This window comes from Ammodytes marinus (assembly GCF_949987685.1).
Source record: "Ammodytes marinus genome assembly, chromosome: 13".
Lineage (NCBI taxonomy): Eukaryota > Metazoa > Chordata > Actinopteri > Uranoscopiformes > Ammodytidae > Ammodytes > Ammodytes marinus.
Window position 1 is genome coordinate 21671585 of NC_137217.1, and position 23781 is coordinate 21695365.

Below are 23781 nucleotides of genomic sequence, written 5' to 3' on the forward strand. Positions count from 1 at the left end.
GTTCCAACACACAATTTTTAAGGTCTTACCTATTAGTTACTTTACTTTACCTTTACTACATTATTAATACAATACATGTGTCCTTGTAGTTTCTGAAGCAGACAGTATGTGTACGAAAGACAAAGATTTGGTAATATGATCAATAAAAATAATTCAAAAATATTCTTATAATAGAATTAATTCATTTATATGCCAGTGGTCAGATAATTTTCTGACCTTTTTTTTTATAAATGCAATGTTTAACAAACAAAAAAAATACACAGATTTAAAAAATAATAATAATCCAATTTCTCAATCCATTTTTGTAAAATCAGATGGGTGATACGTCAGACACACAATAAAATAGTCCCTGTATTGCAGCTACTTACTGAAATGTTATTATTTAAGTTGTGTTAAATTGACATAAAATGTACAAATGTGCTACCATTGTTGTAATTTTGATTTGATATTGGAAATGCAAATGTTTTATCCAACCAGCCATTATCCACATCCTGGATGTTGAGTGTATCCAACCTCACATTTGTAAAGAGGACCCACCCAGATCAGTCTACCACAAAGCAAACACCAACAGACAGCCACATACCCAGTAGAATACATACAGTATATGCAATTAACTTTCCATCTATCTAACCAGCATGTATTTGATCTGTGGGAGGAAACCTGTACAGAAAGGCCTTTGCCCCAAAGAGTTTATCAACTCATGACCTTCTTTCTATAAAGAAAAACACTGAGCCAAAGAGGGATTTATGATCAAAGTCATATCAATGTATTCAGTATTACAGTTTACAAAGAATAAACTAACGCAAAATCATTACATAATGCAACATTTACACAATTACATCATTTTCATATCTTTCTATTCCCATAAAATCGACAACAAGCTTTATTATCTGTAAGTTGTCAATGTTCCTTTTAATATGGAAATAATTACCATACTTATGTTACATTATTTACACTTCTCTTTGCAATTGTTTTCAGAAGGCACAGCATAGAAACAATGATATTTGAAGAATTATGGGGAAAATCAAAGATTAAAATGAAATGAAAATTCTAAAATCTGCAAGCGGAGCAACAGTGTTTAAACACAGGCCTTTCTCTCACAGTTTGGCAGCTGATAGGTTGGGCTGAGGTCCGAGCCACTTTTCTCCTGAAACAGAGAACAACAGAGTGAGATCGGGTGGGAATCACAGCCACTTTCAGTGTAATGTTCAAGTAGATTCTGAACTTTGCAGAACGCAAAAAAACAAAAAAGGGGAAAACCTCAACACAGTATGTAATGTGTGTCAGTAAGAGTTTTGCCAGTTGTCTTTTTTACTTTCACTTTTACATTTCTTGTAAACGATTTACAGTACAGTAGCTTTCTCTCACCAATGCAGTGGGCCATCAGCTCAAATCTGTCGGAGCCAAAGAACATCTCTGGCTTTCCATTTACATGACACACCATCATAGGGAAGCCAAATGACTGGGAAGAGGCAGCAGGAGAAATCGTGTCAACTTTACATTTTAATGTTTTGTCTGAATCTATAAAAAAAAAAGAACTGAAGGACAACTAACCCCATGCTCAAGTGCCTCCTGTGTTGCTCCTTTCAGCTTGTCTTTGATCTCCTTGGAGGTGGACAGCTCCAGCAGTTCTTTAATCTCGCTGTTGGACAGGCCTGCTTTCAACGCTGCCTGTAAAAGGAAAAAGGAAGAAAAAAAGTGACACAACGGCAGAACCAAATGGCTTGTTTTAATCTTCTCAAACACAAGACGGATGGATAAATCAGATACCTCAGACAGGGATTCAGGTTTAGTGATGTCTTTATCCTCCTTCCAGATCCTTCTCCACAGCTCCCGGGACACCTGTTCCACTTGCTTGTCTCCCCCTTTCTCCTTCTCTTTTACTGCTGTCACAAATCGCATCGCAGACAAGGAGCCTATAGAGAAAGAGAAGAATAAGAAGACCTGAAACTCACTGCATTATTATTAGCTCGGCCTGACAAAGAAATGCTTCCAACCACTAGCCCCTTTTACACAGAGATTGCGGCATATTGACGGAACAACATCACTCCAATATGCCGGCTTTGCTTGCTTCTGTGTTATTTACACAGAACCAAGCAACGCCAGCCTGCTGGCGCATCAGTAGTCCCTTTTACACAGCGCTCCGGAATGAAAGAGGTGCTTGTAAACAGCGTCAGGTGTGACGTAAACATTTAGCGCCGCACCGGTCAGCTGCTTTACAACAACAACAATGGCCGGTGAATTGAGAGCAGAAGTGCTGGAGCTTGCAGTAAGAGGGCCGTATTTTACTGTCCCCACGATGTGCCAGTTGATCTCGCTACGCGCTGAGTCCAACATCACTGGGACAGTTAACCAAACTGACTAAATCAATCCGACCGCTTCACCTCTGTGTGTGTGTGTGTGTGTGTGTGTGTGTGTGTGTGTGTGTGTGTGTGTGTGTGTGTGTGTGTGTGTGTGTGTGTGTGTGTGTGTGTGTGTGTGTGTGTGTGTGTGTGTGTGACAGGTTGGTTGTGAGCGAGTCTCTTTGTGAGGGCAGCGATCTGCCAATCAGACATACACATACACACAGTGTGTGAAGTCACGTTACTGTAGACAGAAATAAAGTGTGGATATACGCTCAGACTTAGGATAATAATAGCGGCGGCGGAATGTGTTAGCAAAACAGTAGCTCTGTGGCTAACAGCTGAGCCGGAGCCTTCAGTCAGCTGAAGCAGACAGTCTAGCGGGGCGAGCAGACTATTCCCCCGTTACTAGGTCGACCTTCAAGCTGAACAAGAGCCCTCCGCTGCGCGTCGGGCTCCTGCTTCAGCTTGTCGGTCTTTATTTCTAGCAAGTGACCCGTTCGCTATACTTTATCCCTTACTTAGCCTAGCCTAGCTTTCCATTGTACAACTTCTCCTGGGCAGAAATAGACTCATACACTCTGCAAAATGAAGCGCGGGGGTTTGGATTGAGCAACGGACCTTATGATCAGCTAGATTATACACCGTTCCTTTTATTTGGTGATTTTTACGGGACATCAGGCCGCCGTGGTTAATGTTAAACACACGTCCTTCAACTGCTAACATGGTCGCATGTTTAGAACGTAGACTATGGAACGTCAAACGCCCCCCTGTTCCGCAACAACAAGCTGGAGCATTTAAACAGAGAGGCGGAACTGATCGTGTCGGGAATCTTACTACCCCCCAAGGTAGTAAAATTCCCGGAACGATCACTCGCACCTTTCTTCCCTCGTTCCGCAACTGTCGCATTTACACAGCTGGGGGGAGGGCCGAAAGGCCGGCATATTCCCGGCTTTCACTGGCTGTGTAAAAGGGGCTACTGACTAAAAGATTAACTCAATTATCAGGATCATTGCTGATTAATATTCTTTACTTTTATTGTTTTAGCCGATATGGTGCATAGTCCTTAATACATTTGTGTTAAATCAGTCAGTTTGCCACACAGCAACCCAGGAGCCAGGAACATGTACACAATGCACAGAGAGGGGGAAGAACAGGGGCCCAGCAGCTCATTTTAGTGCTGGGTCCCTCAACCAAGTTAAATATATCTAGGGCTAGGCACAGTCTAATTCATCAATACACATACAGTATTGATCCTGCAGCTTGTTGTACCTTTTTCGAACATGGCCTCAAAGGGGTTGGCTGGAGCCTCCAAAGGAACGCCAAAATACTCTGACAAGCGGGTCATATCTTTGGTCATGTACAGAAACTTGTTTGGAACCAGACCAGGGGGCTTGTTGCCTGTCATGAAAGATACATTGTATATGAAATAAACACAGTATTGAACATGTATAACCTCTGCAATAGTTCATATAATAATTGATGCATTAATGTGTTCAATACTTTGATGATGATACAACTTATCTTCACCTTAAATAAAACATATCGTATGTGATAATAATATCATTATTCTGAATCTGTAGAATACCTAACTTTAGTTTAAAAGTAGCAACAATATGTGCCCCTGAGATATAGATGTATGAAGTAAGAGAAACTGGGAACGTGATTTTAACTCTACTCAGTACAGTATTTGAGTACATGTTTGTTACTGCAGCAGGTATAGCCTACGAGTTCATTTATATTACCTGCTCCTTGCATTATGCCTCCAAGGAATGCAGGGCGCAGTATGAGCTCTATGTTCCACACATGTCTGTATCGGCACATGACCTGTCAACAAAAACAAATTCAACTTCCAACTCTCTATACCTTTGACTTTTTGTTCAAACTGACAACAGTCAACAGTCACAAACCTCAAAGCCGAAATAGGAGTACGGAGAAACCACGTCGTAGAACAACTCGATCACTTTCCTCGAGGTCATTCTCGCGTTTCTTCTTGTGTTCGTAGTAACACTGCGTTTAAATTAAACGTAAAGTTGACAGTTTGAATGTGTGAATAATAGTAACCCCACAGAGGTTCTTCACTTGCAGACAGCCCGAGACAGCCTCAGTGTGTCAAAGTTCACCTACCTGATGCACGGCTGCCCGCTGTTGTTATGCAAAATATGTGAACAGGAATCAATTTTTTCACTGACGCTTTAGCGCAGGATTAACGAAAAAAACGATGTTTGCACAAATGAGCAGTTAGTTAGCTGCAGACAGTTAGCTACACAACAATATCTGCTCAAGGAAGACACACACAGCGACACATTAGCGCACTCATGTGGAAAACCTGCAACACGGGGGAAATCTAATCTAATTCTTAAATGTATCGGCGATATACAACAAAGTGCATCATTACTGCCATCTACCGGAGTGGAGTGTGGAGGAAAATAACTACTTTATCACTTTATTATACTATCTATGCTTTATCAGTAAACAAAAATAAAATGTGATCTATTTCTTATCAATCTATTTATTAGCCTATCATTTTCTTGCTTATTTGATTTTTTTATATTAGGCCTACATGTTTTACAATGCACTAAAGCATCAAACCTTGATTATTATTATGATGATTATTTTTTCTTATAGATATTTTCCCTTTTTGTCTCTTCTTCTTCTCCTCCACACATCTATAAAACAATCATCATTCTTAATTTTTTCTGCATTTCATTATAATTATCATGAAGGTAACACCATTTAATTGAAAAAATAAACACACATTGACAAGCACTAACTGACTCAAATAATTGTATCATTTGACAGTTTTATATGGTTCACATTTTACTGAATTACAATGTAAAGATTTTCATAAATTTAGAATATAACTGCTATGACAGTAACATAATCTATATTATCAGAAATACTATTAACTTTTATACTCTATTTACATATAAGCCATCCAGCAGGATAATAATAAAGAAGTAACCATAAAGGTTAGTAATGCATTTAAGTGAGCTATATTAACATTAAAATCTACAAATACATTGTTCCTTTTATGTGTCTTCTTGAGGACTTGCTTGGTCTTTGAGTTCAGCTGGTGCCAAATTGTCAGAGAGAGCAGGCGTAGGTCCTGGAGCTTTGTCACTATAAAAATCAGAGAAAACAATTATCTCTACTGCAAAATCAAATCATAATAAAAGAGCAAATATTCACCAGTTTACCAAGTCTTACCTATCTCCATCTCTCTCCATCTGTAGAGTAAGTTAGAAAAGAAATATAAGCTCAAACCTTTCAATAAGTATTTACTCATTGGAACATATTCGCTCCCATTGTGAATTCTCACCTTAGGCTTCTGTGATGCAGTGCCACCAGTCTTCCTGGGTACCACAAGAGTCTCAAAGGAGTGGCTCCGCACTCTCATGGCTCTCTAATGACAGAGAGTAACAATAAGAAGAAATGGTCAAGTGAAAAACAGTAAAGTCTAAAGTATGAGAGACAGTTTCTTAAAGGCCAACTTTTACCTTAAAGTTTTCGATGAATCCTCCACTCCCCTCGGATGGCCCCCCACGCGCAACCTCAGAGGACGGGAGAGCGGACAGAGATGGATCCCCCATCATGCACTGGGAACGGTTGGATAGTTCAGCCTGCAGATTCTCCAGGAGCGATGAACGAGTGCGGAGCTGCATAAGAGAGGAGGGACAGGAGTAACACAATGGCAGGCAGAGTCATCAGAGAACAAGACTTTTACTGATAAAGAGAATAAATAAAAACGTCCGCCTACCTCTAGTCTGCTAAATTGTTGAGCCTTATAGCAGGAAATCTCTGCATTGATGAGTTTGGTCAGGAGGAATTCTCTCAGCAGGGTAAGCTATACCAGACAGGACAAAATAAAACAAAACAATAATTGATTTGTGTTTGTAGTTATCCCGTCAAGCATAGTGTGGACTCAAAGGCTCACGGGAGGAGAGGTGGAGTAGTAACATAGTTTTAACTGTAAACAAGTAATGGGGAATGGGCAGGCAAAGGCTAATAAGGCATATTTGGATCTATAACTAAGGCATACAGGATCTTCAAGACAAAGGAATCATACATTATATGATAACACTGTATCCAAATATACTGAAATTGCAATAGATTATGGGTGGTTGGTCAACGACTAAAAATAAAATTAAAACAAGATAAGGGAAAACCAAAATTAGTCTTAAATTATTGGAAAGACATTTTGATGTCTATTTGGCAGTGCTTTACAAAGATGCGGGGACATACTTTTAAAAAATGAAAATTGCTCATTAACCTTAGTAATGTTTCTTACGTCTGTGAAGATGGGAGGATCCTGGAGGAACGGACCAAAGGGAGGAACATCCTCTCTGGCTGTGATAGACACCTGTGAAGAGGAGAAAAAAGACTGATACACTGTCTTAACTGAAGTTATCTTCTGATAGCTGATCACAAACATACCAATGATTAAAGTATACTTCTACCAACAAAACATAAGACATGATGAGAGAGAAAGGGAAGTAACAAAATAGAGAAAGGGAGAGATTGAAAGAAAGAGAAAGAGAAGGACATAAAGAAGTGATATGCACGTCAAAATGGTGCCCCTGCATGAAACAAATAACGTTTGTTTTAACTTACTGTATCTTACAGTATAGTTAATTCATGTTTTTCAGTTGCTGAAGGAGGTGTGCAGGGCCTTTATTTATAAAATTGATAAAAGTCTAATTGATGGGGATGTTGGATTCAGCTGTTGTTGGTTTGTACCTCACTCACCTGGTAGGCGGTTTTATCTGTCTCCTCCGCCCTCTGAATCCTCTGGACCACCAGGAAACAGTGCAGGAAGTGAGACTTGATGATGTCACACAGAAAAGGGGTTTGGCCCTCTTGGTAGACCAAAGTTACAATGTCATTACCGATGTGTCTTTTTCTTTGTAGCTGCGTTGCATTGTGGGGGATGAGAAGAAAGAGAAAGAAAGTGTTTCAGTGTCCATGAGAACTGTTCTCTCTACTTTCAGAAATATCCTCCTGTGAGTCATCAACACGTATCAGACTGAGCTCACTGACCTGCTGCGGGTCACACTCTGTGAACGGCAGTTTAGTTGCGACATGGAACATGATTTCTCTGCCGTGAAAGGAAGTGAAGACGGCTTCACTTCCAGTCTGACCATGACACACATCCAGTCCTCCTCTGAATCTGAGAATATAAAGGGAGCGAGGAGAAGAAAACCTGTCATTCTATGTCTCTCACTCATTCCGGCTTTAAACGACATCTGCACAATGTACTCTACCCGTTGAAGCCTTGCAGTTGAATGGTCTCTCCCAAAATGGAAAGGAACTCTTTGAACTCTTCACTTTCCTCGTTGTTACTGAGTATGTCCTCTTCAGTGAACTAGAGAGACATGGGGTCTTGTCTGAGAAGGAGTGGTTATGATATGGGGACCATGTTTCTATCATTTTTAATGAACGAAAGACATTTTTTTTATCTACACAGCTTCTTACCTGCCCGTCCTTTTGGTACAAAACACCAAACTTGAAATTAGAAGACACTCTATGTTCATCGAATGCAGTTATGAGCTCTGGAGCCTGAGGGATGAGTGAGAGATAGATCTGAGAGGATTCGCCTTAAAATAAGGGGTCATTATTTTTTAGGTAAGGTTCATTTTGGATCAATACCTTGAGGTAGCAGACCACTTCAAACTTTGAAACTGTCACTCGGTCACAGAGCATCTAGAGAGAATATGAGTGATAGAAAACCCATATGTAATAAGAAAACTAATGACATGTATCAAGTACTGCACTGAAGTACTATTGTGACTTGAATATTTCTGTTTGTGCAATTTCATACTTCTATTTATAAATATAGTTACTAGTTGCAGTTAAAAAAGCTCCACCTCAACTTGCTCAAATGATTAGAATTGTTCATGTACTGTACGTGAATGCATTCTAACAAAAATGATAACGTACATCAAATTTAAACACTCTGAAAGGAACTTTACTCTGTACGTTTTTTTGTGTTTAAAATACTTTGTTATAACCGAAGTATTGCATGATGGAACAGTTCTTTCACCAGAATAAGAAGTTTGATACCTTTGCTAATTCAACAGCAGATGGGATGTTGGGGAACATAGAAATGGAGAAAACTCCGTGCAGAGAGCACTCCTTCATTCTGCGAGATGAGCAAAAGAAATGTATTCATTCAGAAATTAAAATGAGAATGTGAAGATCCTCTCCAGATATTTTTGTAGACTTATACTCAAATAATGCACATGTTTTTCCAAACACAAAGTTTGATTATCTCATCTACTCATGAACACATTTCATCAACACATTTTTTGGCTAGAGGGGGACTTTAAATTAAATCGTGTTGGTCTGGGATTTGGGAATACACAGACGTCGGTTTCATTGTTGACCAAATTGGCTTGATATCTCCACCTAAGTATCACCCGCAGCTTGTCCTCCCCTTCCTCCAAACACACAGAGAGAACAAGAGGCCCCAGAGATGAATCCACTGCTGTGAATGAGTGATGGTACTAAAGAGAAGAAAAGAAGAAGAAGATGGAACATAAAAACACCAGTCCAGGAGAGATACACAATCCTTGATAGTAAAGTTTTTACTCTTAAGTCTTACTTACTCGTGAGCGGAAGTGGTGGTGATAGATTCTGGCCTCTCTGTCTCTCTCCATGATGTCGCAACTCTCTGGATGGAGGCCATGTTGGGACCAGGTGGGACTCACATCTACCAGCCTCTCCAGAGGGGGGTCTATCCAGTAGCCCCCCAGCTTCGAAGGGAGGATGAGTGGCAGCTTTCCACCTAGGCTTAAAAGGTGAGACTAAAAAAAAAGACACAAAGGAGCACCTGAAGATGATGAGGATGAGGGCCCGTCGTTTCTTGTTTGTTTTTAGGGAAAACAAATGACGTTCATATAAAGGTCAATGTCAACACACACTCATACACACACATACACACAGGAGATTGAAAGTCATACACACAGACACTCTGTGTTTTTTTTCATTCTAGGATTAAAGACTAACCTTCAGAGGGAGAGGGAATTCACACCGCTGCTCATCGATCCTGCTGCCCTGATGGACAACAAGAGAATCGATGATAAGAAACTTGTGATGGTCGCACAACTATGAAAACACACATAAAACACACGCTATAGATGAGATCGATGGCGCTGCAAACTCACCTGCAGCTTTTCAATGATTTCAAACAGCTCTGTGTGCTGATAGGCACAACAGGCAGCAGACGTCAGAGAGCAACACAGACGGGAGAGAAGGGGAAGAAGAAACATAGAGGGAGAGAGGAAGGAAGAGAAAGAGAGAGGGGGGGTATGACAAACACTTCAGTTGAAAATGGAAACTTGACTTCTCAGAAACACAGGGTATGGAAATACATTAATTTGATTAGTATAAGAGGTGGGTCGGGGGGCGCGCCGAACAAGATCATGATATCACCCTCTGGTTGCTGCTGGCAGGGAGGAAAGGCTTGCTCTCGCTGGCAGGAGAGTCCAGGATGTCCAGTATGTTGTCCACTGCAGATTCAGGTCTGCAGCAACAGGTTCATTGACACAAGGAGACAGCACAAGCACATCACTTCTTACTTACTTTGCACAATAAAGCTCAAATGTTATAGCTCTAAAAACAGCGACAATGATATTGGGAAAAAACTGAAAAAAACTCACCTCGTCTCATCCCCACATGTGAATGTGTCAACACTGTAAACAAGGAAGTGAGAACTACTCTGAGAAGAATAAGGATCATCTTACACAGACAGGGCTACTTTTATCTTAAAACAGTGTAATTTATCTTGCATATGTAGCTATTAAATTGACTTGTAATCTAAGACAAACAGTGCGTTTACTCACCCTCCATATGCCCCGAAAGTGAAACTTCTCTTTCTGGAGAAGGACAAGTCATTCCTCTTTTCTCTCTCCATGGCTTTGGTGTGGTGTCACTCTGAATGGTTGTACATGCCTGTTTGCGACCGAGTCAATCAGGGCTGGCTAAGGTTGAATTAATCCGCTACATCATTCTGTCACTCCTCCTCTGCCCCCTGCGTCTCACTCATTTAAGCTTTCCCTCTCCTCCCTCTGTCCATGCTGTCAGCCAGACAGGCAGCTTTAACCCACTCATGGTCGCAGGTGTATCAGACGCCACAACGGACACATCAGTCAGACTGCTTCACGCCATGGATTCCCTGTGTGCCTGATTAAACACTTGTTTTCTCATGACTGACTGAACTTAAAGATAAACCTGCAAATAAAGGAAAAACACATTGTGGGTGGGAGAAGGAGGGGGGAAATATTTTTTCTGGGACCTGTTACCCTTTGAGTCAGCGAAGATCATCAATTATTGACAGCATCCACACTGAGGGTGAGGAGAGAGACAGCAGGGGAGGGTGAAGGAAGCCCAAGGATAGGGAGGGAAGGAGGGAGAGAAAGAGAGAGAGAGAGAGAGAGAGAGAGAGAGAGAGAGAGAGAGAGAAAGGAATAAGAAAAAGAGAAAGGGAGAGATCGAAAGGTGAAAGGAAGTATACATTGCCCATATAAAGATGACATTTTAGACTTAGGGGAAGGAAGAAGTAGCCTTATCACAATCAAGATTTGGGAAGATATTTAAGTGAAATCATCTGAGAAATGAAGAGGGGGAACTTCAGTTTTGTGACATTTCTAATTCATACCTGGAACATGTGACAAGGACCCAGGGGAATAAAAGGGTTATGCATCAAATTTTACAAGCTTGTCAAATGTTTGTTAATATAAAATCTTAATCTGAACAGTAACTGCAGTTGTTACAGGGAATTGTGGTGGAGTAAAAGTATGATGTAGCATTTAGTAAATATACGGGTGGCAATACTTGAGTGAATGTTCTTAGTTTTTCCTTCAAGCGATTGACTTTAAATACTTTTAAGTTTAAAATAGCACCAAATGTATATAAATTGGTGGTTAACACATGTAGGCTGCAATGCAGCTTATTACTCATGTCGAAATAATATATTTCAGGCAATGTTTACAATGTGGGTTGTCACCAGCTGAAGTTATTGGGTTCATGTTAGCTATTATAAGAAGCCACATGTTTTAGAAATGTGTCAGATAAAGTTTTTTTCTTTGCCAGCTCTTTCATCTTTGTTTGTCCCAAAGTCCCTTTTTGTACATGTTTTCCTTTGATGTATCTCCGCAACCAGCCGCATATCCTCCCTTACCCAATTTTTTTTCTTTCCGCATGTTTCCATTTCTTATCATTTTAAATATTTACATAGCTATAGAGGCTGATTGATCTTTTCAGCAATTTTCCATTTTACAGTAATGTCTACGTGAGATGCTGTATATAATGTATCAAATAATAATCCTAATACACTTTTTACAGAATAACATTACATTACAGTTTTTTTTAAAGAATAGCAGAACAGTATCTGTCAAGGTTCATATATACATTTTAAGATTATTACTATGTAGCCTACTTAGTGCATTTTAATAAAGCTCATTTGAACTACTTTCTATTATGGTAGTTGTAACAATATAAAAAGCTCAATACCTATCAAATTGTGGAATTCAGCTGAATATTTAAGTATAACTGCTAGATAGATAGATAGATAGATAGATAGATAGATAGATAGATAGATAGATAGATAGATAGATAGATAGATAGATAGATAGATAGATAGATAGATAGATAGATAGATAGATAGATAGATAGATAGATAGATAGATAGATAGAGTGAAGTACAAGAAGGCCTACCCCAAAAGTATTTGAGTAAATGTAATATAACATTCTACCACAGATAAATACATTTCTTACTTAATTAATGTTTAGCTATGATCATGCCTATAGTTTCTCTTTTGAATCCCACTCCATTTCTTCCTTTTCACCCAGTAACAGTCCATCCTCTGCGGGTTAAATGTTTCTCTAATAGTGGGTTGTTAGTGCCTATCTTCAAGGGGCTCCTTATCAATTGGCTACTTATTTACAGACAACTGATTCAAATTCAAAATGCCCTTCAAAAGAACCACTATCCCTTTACAACTGTTACCAGTCTATAAATCACCCGGAGATTGGAGGCTCAAAATGTCACTCAAATTGTATTCTGCTCTCATTGGTCAGAATCCAAAACAACGACTGGCATAGCCCCGCCTCCGCTGGTTTCAGCGTTGGGTACCCGCGGAAGTTGGTTACTGGAGTAAGGACGGGATGTCGTAAAATTTGCGTGAGAGAGTGTGAAACAAGTCGGACGGTTTTCTCAGATTTTTTTTCTGGAAGGTTTGCTATTCTGTTGCAGAAACAGGGGAACGGTAAGCAGCAGATTCTAAGGGAACTACATTTATTTCACTTCAGTGCAAGAAAGAAAAGGGGGCAGTCCGAAGTGAGCTAGCGAGCTAGTTAGCATTAGTGATTAGCCATCAGCGTTTAACTGTAAATATTTATTTTTGCCATAGTCTTTTAGTTGTCGCGCTTTTCTATGATTATATAAAGCTATTAATTTAGTATCATGTTTCGCAGACTCATTGGTGAGAGGTTCCCTTCATTTACACCTGTATTTTGTTGCTAGCAATGTAGGTGGTTTAATGTATAACAGCTTTAAAGGTATACATATTAAACATCAGCTCCATCATGAGTTATAAACTTACAGATGTGTAGTTGCGTTATAGCTAACAATGTGCACAACGACACTGTTTTGTTGTTATGGGTGATTTGTGTGTCATAATAAAGTTGCTTTTTTAGTTTAACACCAAAAAAGAACGCCTTTATCCCCCAACATTTGAAGTAGTTCACCTGACCCTTGGACCAACAAAAGTAATGTTTACAATAAACATTTAATCAAAATTGGGCCTAACCCATAGTAATTGATGTCATGATCTTGTATCAGATTTGATTATTGTGAAATTGATCTTTAATTTCATTCTGAGTAGCATTAAATAAGTCTTAAAAGGTATTTAATCTAACTTTCTATAAGCACAAGGACCATAGTAAGGCTTTCGACATTTCCTCTCACTTAGGCCTACTTATACTGTAGTGCAAGCGCCTCTGTCATTATGGAGTTTCATATGTCTTGTTCCCTGTTCTCTGCCCAGTCTGTTGAAGCAAAATGTTGGAGTGTGGCATGCTGGAGCGGGACAGTCGGGCTCTTCGGAGATGTTCGGCTATTCTCTGCAAACAGCTGGTGGTGGATGAGCTGCTCATTTCATCCTTACAGGCAGATGAGATCCTCACAGAGAGCATGGCAGAGAGCATTACCGTACGTTCACACTGATATGTGAATATCATTGTGTTTAGGACACCAGTGTAAATTAATGTCAGTAGGTTGTTCGTTGTTGCTTGGCTGTGATCAACTTTGGGAATGTTCACTGACAAGTTTTGACCCATGTGTCACTCAAAACCCTGTAATGGGTATGGGTGCCATGGCCATGATGGTCTTTAGGTTAAGAAGTTGATTACACAGAAGGATGATAAATGTCCTTTTTTCTTTTACACAATATTTTTTGTAAAATATTGGATCCTGTAACAATAAACAAAGATAAGATGATTAAAAGTGACCGGTTAAATTAAATGCATGCTATTTTACTAAACTGTGGGGCATCAACATTGGGCTATGGGGGCAAAACAAAACGTCATGATATAGGAGGTGCGAAAATTGTAAATTATTTGGTTTAATATTTTTATCGTATTTATCAGTCTTTTTACTGATCTGTTCCACTGTACTCTAGATCGAGCCAACATCCCAGAAAAAAAGCTGGCGTTTACTACTTCTTTTACCAAAGCGAGGACCCAGAGCCTTCAGCAGCTTCTGCTCAGCTCTGCAAGAAACTGATCAGCAGCACCTGTGTGACCTGCTCACAAATTCACCAGAAAGAGATGGCAAAGATACACATATACAGGTGAATGTGCATTTGATCAAACATCATCACATACTAGGGCTGAACAATGAATCTATCAGATCGAAATTGCAATTCGAAACAAATAATAAGCAAATGACAAAGGTAGCAGTAAGGGTCTACAATATGTAGCGCATCTGGCACAGAGTTTAAACTGCTCCCTCAACGGTTTTACAAACCGCACCCGTCAGATGACAGTCATGCTCACTAATCAGAAGTGGCCCACGGCGACTTAGTAAATGCCCTCCGACAACAAACACATGAAACGCGAGGAAACCGTTACATTCCTGTTTTGGCCCGAAGCAAATTAGTGAGTATTTCACGGCACGCTCTACCTCACTAAAGACACAGTGTTTATTAACAGTGTTACACAGTGAACGTTGACCTGAAGCTTGACTTTACACCATTATATTGCAAATCTAATAGCAATGTCTAGCAGAAAAATGGTAATAAATATTTTCCCCCAAATCGTTCAGCCCTACCACACACATCACAAAGCTACGTACAGTTTGCACAGATGATTCTTCCCGCACTTCACACAGTTCACACAGTCTGTTTCCTACTCCCAGAGTATACGGCCTGACGAAGAGCCGAAGGGAAAGACAGGTCGACTAGTCAAGAGACAGGTGAGCAGAGTAACCAGGATAACTGCAGTCATGGTCTCTGTTGACATTTTCACAAGACTTTGGCAGAACAAATGCTCTGGAGAACCTTCTATCAATGAATATGCTTTTTAAGAAGGTTTCACAGTTGTCAGCTCAGTTGTACATTCTCACAGTTTAAAGAAAAAGATCCACATCTCTGATCAAAGTATGCTCTTCTGCAGACACCCTCAGTAGCCAGAGAAGAAGAGAATGAGGTGAGCAGCACCTCAACAAGCCCAGTTCGAGCATCAGATGGCTGCCTGCGCTCAGAGCCATCATTCAGATGGTCGGTCCCAGTCAGGGAGCAAGAGAGGGAGACAGAAAGAGAGAGGACGAAGAAAAGAGGAAGAGATAAGCAGACAGATGTGAGAATCACCAGCCAGTCACATTCATCTTATGTTAGACAACCAGATGGCCTGCAAAGGTAGTCAGGCAGCAGGCAGGAGACTCCTTAATAGTGAAGTTATGATTGTAGTTGCCACGTCAACAAACACAGCTGCTGCTTCCACAGCAAAGAATGGAATTTCTTCATTATCATTAATTTTGTTTGTGTGGAAGAGCTGATGTTTGGGTCATTGATCATGTTCACTTGGTTTTTGAATTTCAGAGGTTTGGGGACTCCTCTCTTCCACTTCCCACCCAAGAAGGGATTACTGCCAAGAGAGCAAGGACACACGGTGAGTCTGAGGTTAAAATGGCTTTCTCTTTGTCCAATGTTGTTGTCAACAAATGTCTGTTTCTGTGGAGACAGGGGGTGGTGTCTGGAGAAAAGTCTTCATCTGTTTAGTTTAAATAGACGGGTAATCGAATGTACTTTCAGCTCAAACCTTTTGTAGCCGGCAGTGGTTTGAGAGAGTTCAGTCTGTGTGAATTGTTCATTACATAATCTTACAACTGAGAGAAGTGTAGGAGTGAGGTTACTTTTTAATTTGACCTATGTCTGTACCTACAGGGGCCACGCCCCAAGAGTGACTCATTCACAGCATTGTAGTATAAAGTTTGACTTTGCAAAACTGCCAGAGGGAGCCCACAATGTTGTGAAACCTGCATCATCAGCACAATTACAATTTAGAGTGTAACATTGAGAGTGTCTGTGTTTGTGTGTGCAGCAGAGACCATGGAGTTTAGCCTGGATGCAGATAGTCCCATCACCACTCCTGTGCTCCCGTGCACCACTGACTTTTACCTCTCTCACTGCCCGCAGGTAAAATACTTCTCTTCACCAGGTCAGCTCAGCGGTTGTAGAGTAACTGACTTGTCATGTTTCACCTAAATGCTGTGATATTTCACGACTGTAAATTGTAATAATATAAAAGTAATAATAGTATAATGTAATATGTACAAACAAGGTGTTCTATGAACATATAACATGCTTGGTCATGAGAGTATTTTGGACTCATTGCTCTATTCTTTCTTCCAGTCTTACAGAATGAATTCATCCCCTCGTGGTTTTGCTTTGGTCATCAGTAACGTGACCTTTGATCCATGTGCTGCACCTGACCTTGACCCTAGGAAGGGAGGTGAGGTGGATGACGAGGTCCTCAGGAAGGTCTTCACAGAGCTGGACTACCTGGTTACAGTCCACAGAGACCTCACTGCTCAGGTAATACACACACACACAGATACAGGCGCATGTGCCGTATGAATTAACAGGATGTTATTTGAAACATAAACCATCTGATTGAGTTGTCAAGAGAAAGGAAGTTGTAAAGGGAGAGGAACGACCTTGAATTGTTTGAGAAACTAGTGCTTGTAGACTAGGTGCTGTTGTTATTTTTCACGTTTGTTTAGCTCATTTCCAGTGTTTTTCAGTATGGCAATGTGATCACAAAGGAAACCTACTTAACATTATAGTCATTTAGCTGATTCTAAGAAACATTAGTAAGCATGTTGGCCTTCAGTGTCATGCTGAAATACCCTTTGTGAGGAAACTTAGCAAAATACAGGTTCTTGCTGTGGGAGTGGGGAGACATTGTGAAATGTCTCTATTATAAGGTGCGTTGCTATGAAGATTCACACCTCTATTACTTATACTCAACAGCAGAACAATCTATACGGCGTAACTACATGCTTGCCTTACCAACCTGTTTAATATTTTAGAAAGCCTTTATCTGTGTTGACCACAGTTTTCCTGATTGCTTATACTTTGTATAGGGCATGAAGACGTGCATTGAGACATTTTGCAGACTGCCCGACCACAGAACAGTGGACAGCTGTGTGGTGTGCCTGCTCTCCCACGGAGTGGAAGGAGCCATATATGGCACAGACGGACAGCTCCTGCAGGTGTGTTTGTTCGATGGTTTTCTTTGTTGATATTCTGTATGTCATGCCATTCAAGGGGATGCAACCTATTTTTCTGACACTTAACTTGTAAAATGTTTATCACTTGGTCAATTTCAGCTGGACTGGCTGTTTGGGGCCTTCGACAACGCGCACTGTCCCCTGCTACAGAACAAGCCGAAGATGTTCTTCATCCAGGCCTGCAGAGGAGGTATGGTTTTATTCTGTATCCAACTCCTACCATTATTTATTTAATTGACTTACAAAGTAATTAGGGAAATTAATTCAATAATAATTAAGCTCTCAGTAGTGAGATTATCGTGAATCCAAGTGGCCAATATAAGATTTCCTTTCAAGATGGACTTAGAATGTGCAATTGGGAGACACTGGGCATTTGGGAAGATCTATTAGTGATCATAATAAACAATATTACTATTACTAAACTATATTAACTACTTTATTGTGAGAGGAAGAGCAATGTCAGAAGCCAGCCTGTACCTCCACATGTCCAGATGTTGTTGCTGCTGTCACCTTCCTGGTCACTGGGACAGGCAAGTCAGTTGGCTGCTTCACAGCTTTTCACCTCCAGATGCTGTGGATGGTGTAAGAATCTGTCAAATGTCTATGTCTGAGACTTGAATACAACGTAATACAATATAATTACAATATTGAACCATAAACATGAAACTCATTTGTGATGTGACCAGGCTCCCAGCTTATTACTCTGTCTTTGTGATGGAGGTTGTGGTCTGACTACATGTCTGATGACGCCCCTGACAAACCCTCAGACACCTCAGTAGCAATCCTAATTACTGTCTCCCACTCTTTCCACCAAAGATGTTCAACTGAAAGGCCATTAGACATTGTTGGCCACTGCCCCGGCAAATAGCTTGAGTCAAAACCAATAATTATTTTGTTCCAGTATTCAGCAATCGGGAAATCCTGTCAAAAACGTATTGGTTTCATATTTATTTTTTCCAAATGAAGAAAGTTTCCTGATTTTTTTTTATGCAAAATGATTAACTTTTTTTGTCACTTTTTACTGATGCTTATCCCAATTAATGTGAGTTCTCCTTAAAGAGAGAATCCAGTTACAAAATGGTTCTTCTCAAGTGCTAATTACTGAACTTAGTTAAGCTTTTTTTTAATGTAGTTCTGCCATGGCTGTAGACAAGACCCCCTTATATTGAGTCCTAGGCCGAGCAGTTTCAAGATCAGGTCAAGACTGACAGAAAATAAACAAGACAATACTCAATCAATAGTTCATCAATAGTCTAACCGTTGCTGATAATCAGAGATAAGGCATGTTTAGACAACACCAGGCTCATTCACTTCAGTCCAGTAGATATTCAGAAGAATGTTGGATGTTAGAGTTCAATTGAAAGTGTCTTGTCTTCCAGAGGAGATGGACTGTGGAGTGGAGCAGAGAGATGGGCCAGAGAGGACCTGCTCACCAAGTTGTGAACAGCGGGATGCTGGGAGGGAAGGACAGGGGGACGCCGTCTCCAGACAGAGAGGGAACATGGGCATGCCCAGGATTAAACTGCCCCAGCGCTCTGACATGATCTGTGGCTACGCATCTCTCAAAGGTCAGAGAATTTGTAAGTTTGTCCCTTTTGTTATTCTGGGGTGGACTTTTGGATACAATGTTTTGTTTAAAGAAGATCAACACAAATCAATGAGGCAGTAGATATTCATGCAATTTAAAAAAGAAAGGTTGAGGAGAGATATCAATATGTTAACCAGTAAATGAATGTGAGGAATACTTATCCTGCTACAACAATGGCTTAAAGCGGCTACGAGTAACATTTAAATATCTTTTAAACAGCCTCATGTTTCCTCTCATAATCATAAATTACCTTTAACAGCAAACGAGACCATCAGTGCAAAGAAGGACGTTTTTATATAGTTTTTATTGCTGCATTTGATCTGGTCGTACACCCAGTCCGATTTTCGGTTCACGCGTGCATGCTCTATGGTCACATATCCGTATTGGTCACAGATTTCAGTGTGGCGCAGGAACGTGAATTGAGAAGCCTATCCCTCCTGGTGAGGGAAGGGGAGCGGGAGCCTTGTTTGAGACAGTTGTTGACACGGGGACTCGTTCAGCTCCGTGAGAGGTGACAATGCATCAACTCATTGCAATCAGGTGTGTTTAGCACTTACTGGCATTAGTTGATGCTGTGTCACCCATAGACTCACGGAGCCGAAAAGAGTCCGGTGCCCTCACACTTTCAACACACGGACACGCACCATATTGCTTCCTGATTATTTGACTCTAGCACTCCCTGCACGAGCTACAAAACAGCTTCACGACAGCTGGCGTCGTAATAATACTACCGCTTTTGTTCAAAGGTGTCGCCAACGTGCCGACTTACTCGTAGTAGCTTTAATGTGCCCATGTTTTCTACCAGTGAGGCATTTAGCTTGTACAATAACTAACTGCAACAAAACCAAATGGAACATTTTATTGGCCTGAAAGGTGATTTGACACAACAAAGTCTGTTTACATGTCATGGGGACTAATACTGCATATGTGGGGAAGGTTGTGTACAACTTTTTGTGAAAGAAAGAAAAAGAAAAAAAAACGTGTGGCTCGAGAGCATGCAAATTTAAATTGTCTCAAATGATGTCACTAAAGGTAGTGTCAGTTGGGTTATTAAGACAACAAGTTTTAAAAAAGTCAAACCAGCTGTAGGTGTGGAGTTAAAAATGTGTGGGTTGACCAGACCTCTTTTGCCCACATGTCATCAACAGCTCAAGGCTACAATAGCTACTGCTCTGTAATAGGTATATCCAACTAAACTGGTGGCACTTAAGAGTTGCATTATGGTGAAGGTGGGCACCAGGTTTTTGAAAAGGAAGAAGAATGTGGAATGAAAAAGTCAATGTCTCTGATTTTGCATACATTTTTGTCTGACCATTTTATAGGAATTATGTTTTATCAGTAGAGTACTTTTTCAAGAACAAACATTAATTGTTCCTTTGGTCTGAGTGAGACCTTCTTAAGACTTTTCCATTAGGCATAACATCTTTAGATTTTAACATTGTTTTATGTCATAAAGTGACTCAAGCCGCTTACTAAACACATGTTGTATTAAGCCTGTATTGTTTGATCTATTCAAGGTACAGCAGCCATGCGCAACACCAAGAAAGGATCCTGGTTCATCCAGGAAATAAACACAGCACTTCGTCTCCATGCCAGAGACACACACATTGCAGATATCCTGGTGCAGGTAAACATTAAGCGTCCTTTACTTTCTTATACTGCATTCACAGTGTTGAACAGACCCTTTTTTCTTTGAGTTTTTCTTATTTTTTCTCTCCTTCTTCAATGTCTGTAGGTCAACAGGCGTATTAAGGAGCGGGAGGGATACGCTCCTGGGACCGCCCACCATCGCTGCAAAGAGATGTCAGAGTTCACCAGCTCTTTGTGCAAAGACCTCTACCTTTTTCCCAAGTACCAGCCTCAGTATTGATATCCACATTTGCACATACACAGATGAACACACACTAAAACACACAGACCATTCCTTGCGTTGAAGTCTCTCCACAAAAGTGCACAACTGTCCATTCCCTTCCAATTACTGACACACACTCATACATTCCCCTGTTACAGCTTCACATTCAAACTGAGGATTTATTCATTCCTATCTTCTGTGCAGATACTGCCTCCTCAAACCGGCAGATATGCGCGCGCACACGCGCACACACGCACGCACGCACGCACGCACGCAAGTGCTCTCACACAAATCTTGGAAAGTAAGAAGGAGCCAGCTTATGTTAATCTACATGTACTCAGAAATGGGAAACATATTAGCAGCCAACTTACCCATGTATCAGTACGTCTGTGTCTATGCCAGTTAGAGGGTTTAGATGTTAAACCTTTTTAGTTAACGACAGAATCAAATTTTTTTTTCTTACTGCACTTACAGCTACTTTGAGGTTTCACTCTCTTTTTAAAATGTATTTTGTACACAGATCTATTTTTGTGGCTTTATTTTGTATGAAATTGTTTTATGAGGAATTTTAAGCTCATTATCTTCATTTGTACATACAGTTTGTTATAAATTGTGACGTTTTCTTGTTTTTAGTATAGTGACAGGCAGGGGGCAGCAAAGCAAAGAAAAATGCATTTCTTAATCTGTCTCTCATCAATAATTGTTCATTTTTCCTGCGGTTCACAATGATCTTTACTGTCATGATTGTCGACAGCTTTATTTTAGTGATAGTATACAGCTACAGTGAGGATTTAGCTGTACAATCTTTTTTGCAGAATGTTCTGACCTACTCTCATGAGAGAAGTTGCCTTATTTTTACATAGTTTGTCTGATGTAGAGGAAAACTTCACACAGGGCAGCTTCAAAAATGATCTTGAAGTCTTTCAGTCATTTTTTTGTTGTTGTGTTCAATCAGGAAATTCCATCTTTTTAACCTTCTTTTGTAAATGTATGAAGCACCCACTGTAAATCTCACTTTTCATCTACGTATATCTGTCTCTGTCAGGGTGGTGGGCTGCCAGGGGAATTTGGTGCTACTTGTGAGGTCATACACCTTTGTAAATATGACCTCTGACCTTCACACTATCTCCGACTCCTCGTACTGTGTCTCACCATGTGGGAGCTGCACATTTAGTTAGACCCCCTTCAGTTTTTTATGTGGTGGTATTTTACTGTATGTGATACAGTAAGTAACATGTATGCCTCTCTCATGTCTTCCATAAACAATATGCAGTTTTTTTCTACAGCGGCCTGTGCCATGTGAGGTTGATTTATTAGATGACTTTATGACCAAGGAGCTTTCACAGTATATTGTTTCTTTTTGGCACCCCCTTCAAATACGGAGAAATCAATTTCTCAAGGCTTTGTAAGTGTTGATGTTTCCAAGAAAAGCTCTGACCATTCCAAAGCGTGTTTAGTTACAGCAGTGTTGTAATAAGGAGGATATGGTCGAAGCAGTATTGATTGTGAACTATCTGTAAACAAAGATGCTTCAAAGCTTGTGTGTGAGGTGCTTGTAGTGGGATTTACCCTGACCAGAACGGTGCTCACTCCTCTTATCCTTTGGTTATTGTAATAAGGCAAATTAACTTAAACACATTTATTGGAGTGTTATGAAAGGGTAACTCCTGCTGGTTGGGAAGTTCTGAAGGTTGATATAAGCTGCCAGTGAACAGTGTGGGGGGGCCCGGGAGAGATTTTATTTCTGTCAACGCCAATGACTGCCAAATGTTCTCTAAAATAAACAGACCATGATTTTTAAACAAGACAAACATTCCTTCTTCTGTTACAGTTGCATGTGGACATGACATCTATAATGTTTTATATACGTTTGGGTTAAAGCTGAATCCTGCACTGTGTGTGTGTGTGTGTGTGTGTGTGTGTGTGACACGCCTCTGCACGAATGGCCATGCTCCGCTTTATTTGATCCTCCTTGTTGCTGTGTTTGTGTGTGTTGTTCCCGACGCACAGCCTGTCCTCTCCCTTCTCAGGTATAGTATAACTGGCTCGACACTATTCTGCTGCGCTCAGGTCTCCCCTTGCTGTGACTGGGACGTATGTATCTCTCACACCACCCGCCTCCCAGTGATAATGTACTTAGTGTATCAGATGGAGGCCCAGCCAGCTGTCCACAGTCATTCTCCCTTGACACACACACACACGCCGGCGGTCAGAGTAACACATTTCTCGCTGGCCTCCGCTGTAGCTGTGAGATTAGGCTGTTATGCGCTGGCGTGTGGACCACAAAGCAGGGCGGGGTTTAGGGGGGGGATCTGCTTGTGTGTCTGTCTGTGTGTCTCTGTGGTTGTCATAATGGCCGCCTGTGTCATCAGCCTGAGAGGATCAACCCGAGGACGAGTTAGAGACGTTCAGATGAACTCGTCTGGAGTGGGATGTTTTCTCTCCAAGGGGGCAGAGCAGTGGTGGTCTTCGCTATAAGGCTTTATGGAGCTTTTCAGGTTTTAGCAAATGATTTGCAGCACATATACGCTGAGCTCCCCTCCTGTAGGCTGAGGAGGTCAGACACTATGGTGATATGATACTTTACAGGGCCCTACAGTAGGTCACTTTTTTCATCTCCCACAGAGGGAGGCCGCATTCAGGCACATCAATTATTATTTTTTCCCTAAGGGAGGACTGCGACTGCATGTGAGTGTTATGGGGATTGCCTTGCATCATTGGCTGATTAGGTGTGACCTGTCAGAGGGGTGTCGTGTGCATCTTCCTGCTCACGTTGCAGGGGCAGCCCTATGGGGGGTGCCCTTCCAACCCACACACACACCATGTCTAAACAAGAACAGTCCATCCAAACACACACACACACACACCTAACGGCCTGTTGGCAGGGAGGGTGCTGCTAAGGGTAACAAGTTGTGTGGGCGCGTGCGTGTGTGTTATTAGGTGTCTGCAGTTCTAATAAAGGAAAGCGCTGCGTCCTTCACTGCCTCATCAGATGGCCCTGCTCTGCTTTGTCCAGCCCTCTGAGTTCTGTCCGTGTGTGCGTCAGGTCTGCAGTGGAGCTGGATGGCTCGCAGCCTCTGGATCACCTGGATAAACAGGACGGACTTCATTCGCGCATTTTGATTCGCTCTGTTTCTCTATTTGTTGGGATTGAGTTTACAGGAGAGGGAGAAACTTTAGAAGATGTTTGATTTTTTATTCTTGA

The 23781-nt window shown here is 40.9% G+C and overlaps 3 protein-coding genes across 8 annotated transcripts; 1 reads left to right on the top strand and 2 right to left on the bottom strand.

The window, feature by feature from the left end:
• Positions 1 to 745: 745 nt before the first annotated feature.
• On the bottom strand, positions 746 to 4669 carry LOC307259760 (glutathione S-transferase kappa 1-like). The gene is made up of 8 exons (XM_080039731.1): positions 4470 to 4669; positions 4253 to 4352; positions 4088 to 4169; positions 3615 to 3743; positions 1771 to 1916; positions 1555 to 1671; positions 1369 to 1462; positions 746 to 1147 (listed from the first exon to the last, which is right to left on the bottom strand). Exons 2-8 carry the CDS (start codon positions 4319 to 4321, stop codon positions 1098 to 1100), a joined length of 687 nt encoding a protein of 228 aa, XP_079895857.1. The 5' UTR covers positions 4322 to 4352; positions 4470 to 4669; the 3' UTR covers positions 746 to 1097.
• A 705-nt stretch (positions 4670 to 5374) lies between these two features.
• rap1gapl (RAP1 GTPase activating protein-like) lies at positions 5375 to 10257 on the bottom strand (the record flags this gene model as incomplete). Its single annotated transcript, XM_080039601.1, has 19 exons — positions 5375 to 5465; positions 5553 to 5572; positions 5665 to 5748; positions 5843 to 6001; positions 6103 to 6189; positions 6634 to 6705; positions 7092 to 7253; positions 7383 to 7512; positions 7607 to 7707; positions 7818 to 7901; positions 7992 to 8045; positions 8406 to 8484; positions 8751 to 8848; positions 8951 to 9148; positions 9351 to 9398; positions 9509 to 9544; positions 9777 to 9867; positions 10004 to 10036; positions 10187 to 10257. The coding sequence occupies 19 exons, from the start codon at positions 10255 to 10257 to the stop codon at positions 5375 to 5377; spliced, it is 1698 nt and encodes a 565-aa protein (XP_079895727.1).
• A 2221-nt stretch (positions 10258 to 12478) lies between these two features.
• On the top strand, positions 12479 to 22355 carry casp2 (caspase 2, apoptosis-related cysteine peptidase). 6 transcript variants are annotated; one of them, XM_080039718.1, is made up of 13 exons: positions 12479 to 12610; positions 13391 to 13554; positions 14024 to 14194; positions 14761 to 14817; positions 15018 to 15200; positions 15443 to 15512; positions 15945 to 16039; positions 16256 to 16438; positions 16990 to 17118; positions 17236 to 17326; positions 18516 to 18716; positions 20242 to 20351; positions 20460 to 22355. In XM_080039718.1, exons 2-13 carry the CDS (start codon positions 13405 to 13407, stop codon positions 20592 to 20594), a joined length of 1575 nt encoding a protein of 524 aa, XP_079895844.1. In that variant the 5' UTR covers positions 12479 to 12610; positions 13391 to 13404; the 3' UTR covers positions 20595 to 22355. The 6 variants fall into 6 exon arrangements, with proteins under 6 accessions (XP_079895844.1, XP_079895845.1, XP_079895846.1 ...); XM_080039719.1 differs by having other exon boundaries at positions 18516 to 18704; XM_080039720.1 differs by having other exon boundaries at positions 15018 to 15050.
• The last annotated feature ends 1426 nt before the right edge of the window (positions 22356 to 23781 follow it).